The 6,256-nt window shown below is 43.9% G+C and overlaps 1 protein-coding gene across 1 annotated transcript in view; it reads left to right on the top strand.

Annotated features, from left to right (window-relative positions):
- Positions 1–876: 876 nt before the first annotated feature.
- LOC114629607 (T-cell immunoglobulin and mucin domain-containing protein 4-like) overlaps positions 877–6,256 on the top strand; it is a 31,888-nt gene continuing 26,508 nt past the window's right edge. The window contains exons 1-2 of the mRNA XM_028777675.1: positions 877–958; positions 5,548–5,889. Coding sequence (XP_028633508.1) covers positions 901–958; positions 5,548–5,889 — 400 coding nt within the window. The 5' untranslated portion in view covers positions 877–900. The remainder of the gene's footprint in view (positions 959–5,547; positions 5,890–6,256) is intronic.

Genomic DNA, 6,256 nt, shown 5'->3' with positions numbered 1-6,256 from the left:
CAGGCAGTTATGAGCTGCCATGTGGGTACTGAGAACAGAACCTGAGTCCTCTGCAAAAGCAACAAATGCTCTTAATCATGAAATCCTCTCCCAACCTAATAGTTTTCTTCCTGTTTCAGGATTCTACACTGTGTTTTGTCCTAGTTTTCATCTGGTTGGTGAAGATTGGCCTGGTTTCTCCTCTGCCTGATTTGTATAGAGTTGCACATTATTGTATTCATACACTCCCAAAGAACTAGACAATGATCCTGTTCGGGTGTTTGGTTTCCAACTTATCCTTTGTGCTTTTCCCTGTTGGGTAGTGATGGGCTGGGGTCTGCTTGTGAGCAGGCCTGGTTAGGAACCATCATGATGAGCTTCCTCTCCTGGGGGTCTTCTTTCCTGTAGTAATACACTCATGGTGTAGGTAGAGCAGCTTTCGTGATTGATTACACCCTGCTTTTTGTTTTGCAGTGTGAAGTCTAGGGGTTGAGAGCTTCACGGTGAGTACTCAGAATGGGAGTAGAGGTCAACCTGGTTTATATAATGAGTTCCACAACAGTCAGTTTACCTTTGCTTTGGCCACCACAAGGACCACTGGCTTCTCCACAGTTTACACACAGAGTGTCTGTTCATGTGTATTCATGTATATATAGATGCTCAGGCATACCCAGGTCAGTGAACAGAGAATCACGTTGGCACACACACTGTCAGTCCACACAGCTGCACACATGCACTGGCCACCATGAGAAAAGTGCTCAGCACATTTGATCACACATCCCAGATTGAGGGAGGTCATTCAGGATGAAGGAACGGGAAGATTGTAGGCCAGAAAGGGAAGTGAAAGTCCAGCGTCTCACCCTGTCAGCAGGAATTGTGATATAAGGCTTGGGACTTGACAGACACACAGATCCTGTCAAAATGTCCAAGGGGCTTCTCCTCCTCTGGCTGGTGATGGAGCTCTGGTGGCTTTATCTGAGTAAGTGTTCTAGAGACTTCCATCCTGGACCCTGTGGAGGGTAGATTTTAGGGTAAGGAGGTTCCCCTAAAGCCTGCCTCCATCTCGACTTGCATTGTTATGCAGGGATTTTTCTAGAGACTGGTTTGAGTGTTTAGGGATGAAATAAACAGTTTAATTACCTGTTATTTCTAACCTAAGCAAAGACCTAGAAACAAGGTACTGAATGAACAGGTGTAAACAATTTCATCTGCAGGTGGTACAAAGCAAGAGGCAGGGGAGTTTTGTTCTGCTAAGTGCCCTTGTTTTGTCTCTTACTATTCCCTTTGTGTTCAGGAGATTTTATTTGTTTTTGTTGTTGTTTTGTTTTTTAATTTTGTTTTGCTAGGGAGGGGGCTTCAAAATGAGTTCTTTTTCTCCTTTTCTTCTGTTGTTGGTCTTTTTGTTTGTTTGTTTTTGTTTTGTTTTATTGATTCTGAGACAAGGCTTCTCTATTATGAAGCTCTGGCTGTTCTGGAACTCACTATGTAGACCAGGTTGGCCTCAAAATCACAAAGATCTACCTATCTTTGCCTCCCAAGTGTTGGGAGTAAAGGAATGCCTCACTATGCCCCGCTCTTGTTTTTATCTCTTTGAGACAGGATCTTACTGTGTAGCCCAGGCTGCTTGGAAGTCAACAATCCTCCTGCTTCAGCTTCCTGAGGGTTAATAGTACAGGTGGGTGTCATGTGCCCAGCTGAGGGGAGGGTTCTCTCCGGAACATTGATACAGATGAGCAGTTTGGATGGACACCTGGAGGCGCATAGCAACCACACTGCTCAGCGCTGTAGCCCCTCCTGGTCACCAATGCTGACACTGTCAATATGCCATTCCGCCTCTCCCTCTTTCTCTCATTCTTAAATAGAAGTCAACCCAGGTCTCCTGTGAACTAGAGCTTTTCCTATCCTAGTTTGCAGGCTGCTTTAGGGATTTCTCCTGACTTCTTATCTCTGAGGTTCTTGTGTTAGAGACCTTGTTGCCATACTAAGTGCTGGTTCTACTGCCTTTATCCACAGATCTTCTGTAGCTCCTGGAAGGTGGGCAAGGACTACTTCATGTCCTGAATCTTGGTATTTGATGCCATGAGTACATAGATATTCCAGAAGTGATCCATGGAATGAAGCCGCTGCTCTTGCTTTCAAATTGTCTCTTTGGAATTTACCTGGGCGCTGTCTGTCTGTCTGTCTTAATATTTATTTATATGTAGTTGAAATGGTGTCTATCTCTAACAACATAACCCAGATTGGACTTCAACTTAATATTCTCCTGCCTTACTGCTCTGAGTGCTAGAATAACAAATGCCTGATCCAAGCAGTTTTGCTGTTGTTATTGTTACATCCTGAAACTACAGAAAAATAATTGCTGGAATTTGTGTCCTCATGTCTCATCTGTGTCAGGACAGGGGTTGAATGGGCTTCTCCAACCTTGTTTGAAAGAGTTAGCACCTGGTAAACTGACCTCTCTGTTCACTTATTTGACTGTTGTTTGGCTTTGGCATGGCGTCTTGCTCAGTAGCAGGGGTACCTCGAGTTTGCAGGCCTCCTGGCTTTGCCTACTAAGTATAGGCATTATAGGTGTGTACCACTGTGCCTGGCTTATTTATTTAATTTTAATGCATCTTTGCTTAAATGATCAGCTTAGAAGATAATAGCTGCCATGTTTCTAAGGATCAAAAGTAGATGTGTCAGAAGAGGTGGTCCATGACATCTTCACTCCAGCAAAACTGACGTTTAGATAGGGGAACGGCTGAAAGGTCACCAACTGGAGAAGGAACAGGCAGGCAGTGACAGAAAAGTTGCACTTCCACTGGGTCACTGCAGATGCGAAACTCACCTGGTAGCTATGATTTCTTTTCTCCCTGGTATTTCATAGCTGAAGGAATTGTTTCTCCTGTTTCTGCATCTCATGTGTTTGGTTCCTCATTCTGAAACATTTAGGTATCTCAGGAAGTTAGTTTCATGATGTTTCTTGGCAAATAAACTGTGGAACTCCTTTTGTGGCAAATACTGTTCTCTGTGCCTTGCGATAATGAAGAGGGTGACTTTCCTCCAAGAACCCCAAAACACTCACTGGCCTCTAGAGTGACGTTCATGGTGTCACCCTAATGGGGATTTTCCTGCCGCACCAAGTTTCTTGCTTCCTTTTTTATAGTAACTTTTGATTAGGTGAGTAATACTGAAACTTTTGAGTGAAAAGATTAACAACATTATGAAGTTTAAATTCCCTTTGCCCTCTCTGCTCAGTTCCAATTCTGTCCTTCCATCATGGAGGCACCGGTGCCATGAGCTTGCTGTTCCTTCAGCAGATGCTTTCTAGGCATCTGCTACACTGGAGTTCATGAGAAGATGCAATGCTTCTGTTTATTCACTTCACAAAAGAGATGCTATCAGAATAACAATGCATATTTCAAACTTCCTAAATCATTTTTAATATCTCATCACCAAAATGAAACGCATTAGTGAGATAGTAAAGCTAGCGAAGATCAACTACCTGGTTCTGTGAACACAGTTCAGAACACCATATTGTACCCTATAAACACACACACATATATGTATATATGTGATATGTATGTGTGTGTGTGTGTGTAATGATTTACCCATTAAGAGTAAAAAGTAGGGTCTACAGAGAAGGCTCAGTGATCCAGAGCTCTTACTGCTTTGCCACAAGCCCTGGATTTGGTTCCTAGAACTTACATGGTAGCTTACAGCCATTTTTAACTCCAGTTTCAGAGTATCTGGTACCATCATTTAGCTGCCATACCACTAGACACTCATGTAGTGTGGTCATGCAAACAGGCAAAATACTCATACATACTAAATAAAAACAAATACTTATGTATTTGATTTTTCAATAAAGGGTTTCTCTGTGTAGCTCTGGTTGTCCTGGAATTCACTCTATAGACCAGGCTGACCTCAGACTCATAGAGCTCTGCCTGTAATCTGCCTCCCAAGTACTGTGATGAAAAGTGTGTGCCACCACTGCTGGACAAATAAATTTCCTTTTTAAAGAATTATTTATTATATGTATATACGTACACTGTAGCTGTCTTCAAAGCTCCAGAAGAGGGCATTAGATCCCATTACGGATGGTTGTGAGACACCATGTGGTTGCTGGGAATTGAACTCAGGACCTCTGGAGGAGCAGTCAGTGCTCCTAACCACTGAGCCATCACTCCAGCCCCAATAAATCTTCTTTTAAAGAGAGTAAGTAAGTAGGATAGAGGCTGTAACTACATGCATAAAACCTATATAAGAGCAAGCCAGACAAAACCCTAGCATGAATGGTTGAATCTGTCATAAAGTTCCATCCCTAAAAATGAAGCTGTTGGCTATTCCATTGAGGGCTACTAGGGGAGGGACAGTCAGTTCTTTCAGGGCTGTGGCCCCTGAGAGGCTGCCCATGCAGTAGTAGATGGCTCTCTAACTGCCCTACATGCATGCACATACTGGCAATCCTAAGTGGTCATAGATTTTTAAACAAGAGAGCACATGAGTTTCCAAGATTGTGGAGCAATGGGGGAAAGACTGGAAGAGAAAGGATAGAAGACAGATCTCATCAAATATATGTTATATGGTGAGTGAAATTATTAAACAAGTTTTGAAAAGAAATGAGTAAATTATGGCCAGCAAGATGGGTCAGTGAGTAAAGACAGATGCTCTAGGGCAGGGGTTCTCAACCCCCTTAACACCGTGACCCTTTAATACAGTTCCTCATGTTGTGGTGACCCCAACCATAAAACTATTTCTTTCCTACTTCATAACTATAATCTGGCTACTGTTATGAATCATAATGCAAATATCTTTACTTTCTTATGTCTTTTGGGAGTCAACAACCCACAGGTAGAGAGCCACTGCTCTGAAGCCTGAGGTAGAAGGGACGAGTGAATTCACAAATGTCCTCACACCGCACACTCACTGTAACATGTATACATCTCTTGCACACACACACACACACACTAAGAAGGCTTAGTCAAGAAGTGTAACTCCACAAACTCTTCCTGACGTTGTGTTACCTAAGCGGTTGCATGATCCAGAGTGAGCAATTCCCACCTCAATTTCTGGATACGGAGTAGGTAGGGCAATGGAGTCTATTACAGCAGCTGTCTTTCCTGTCAGAATTCTGTCTGGCCTGGGCAATCCATTTGAGACATTCAAGTTAGTGAGATGATGGTGGTGGTGGTGGTGGTGGTGGTGGTGGTGGTGGTGGTGGTGTGTGTGTGTGTGTGTAGCACAGGTTTTGGGTGGCTTTAGGTAAAACATGTGACCTAGATCATAGGGTCTGGCCTCTTCATTTGGGAGCTGATTTACTGAAAGATATTCAGTATCAGACCTTTTAAGTTAGCAAAAAAGATCTTGCTGTCGAGAGGCATTTAGAGGTTTTGGACCACCTGTTACTAATTTGGGGATGGAAGCTTGGGGACTTAATCAGTTCAACAGCACAGGCAAGCATTTGTGCTAAAGGAACTAGGGAGGCTCCCTCACCTTCCTGGATGCTCCCTCTAAGTGTACAAATGGTGGAGCATATTTTAAAGACTTTTGTCTGTGTAACCTCTTTCTCACTTTCTCTCGTAGCACCAGCTGCCTCAGAGGATACAATAATAGGGTTTTTGGGTCAGTCGGTGACTTTGCCTTGTCACTACTCATCCTGGTCCCAGAGCCGCAACAGCATGTGCTGGGGCAAAGGTACGTGTCCCAATTCCAAGTGCAACGCGGAGCTTCTCCGTACAGACGGAACAAGAGTCATCTCCAGGAAGTCGAGAAAATATACACTTCAGGGGAGTATCCAGTTTGGTGATGTGTCCTTGACCATCGCAAACACCAATCAAGGTGACAGTGGGGTGTACTGCTGCCGTATAGAGGTGCCTGGTTGGTTCAATGATGTCAAGAAGACCGTGCGTCTGGAGCTGAAGAGAGGTGAGGAAAGAACGGGGTGCCGTGGTTTGTGGTAACAGATTCATTCATTTGGTTCTGGTGACGAGACCGTGCTTACTTGAGTAATGGATAAAAAGGCTGCCTCTCAAATGATGAGCCACAGCCTTGTCGTGTGGTTAGGGAAACCCGCATATTAGTTACAGCCGGAACAACCACAGAAATGAATGAGGGATTCCAGCTGATAAAGGAAGAGTCAGACTGAAGATGGAAGGTACTATTTATCAGGGGGCTTTCCCTCACTTTGGCTTCGTGTTTTCGGGCCTCTCAATTTTATGTGAACCATACTGATTCCCCCTCTCTCTTCTCTCTCTCTCTCTCTCTCTCTCTCTCTCTCTCTCTCTCTCTCTCT

Source organism: Grammomys surdaster, unplaced genomic scaffold, assembly GCF_004785775.1.
Source record: "Grammomys surdaster isolate TR1022 unplaced genomic scaffold, NIH_TR_1.0 313, whole genome shotgun sequence".
Taxonomy (NCBI): Eukaryota; Metazoa; Chordata; class Mammalia; order Rodentia; family Muridae; genus Grammomys; species Grammomys surdaster.
Note: the sequence above shows the minus strand (reverse complement) of the source record. Positions and strands in the feature narration are given on the sequence as shown.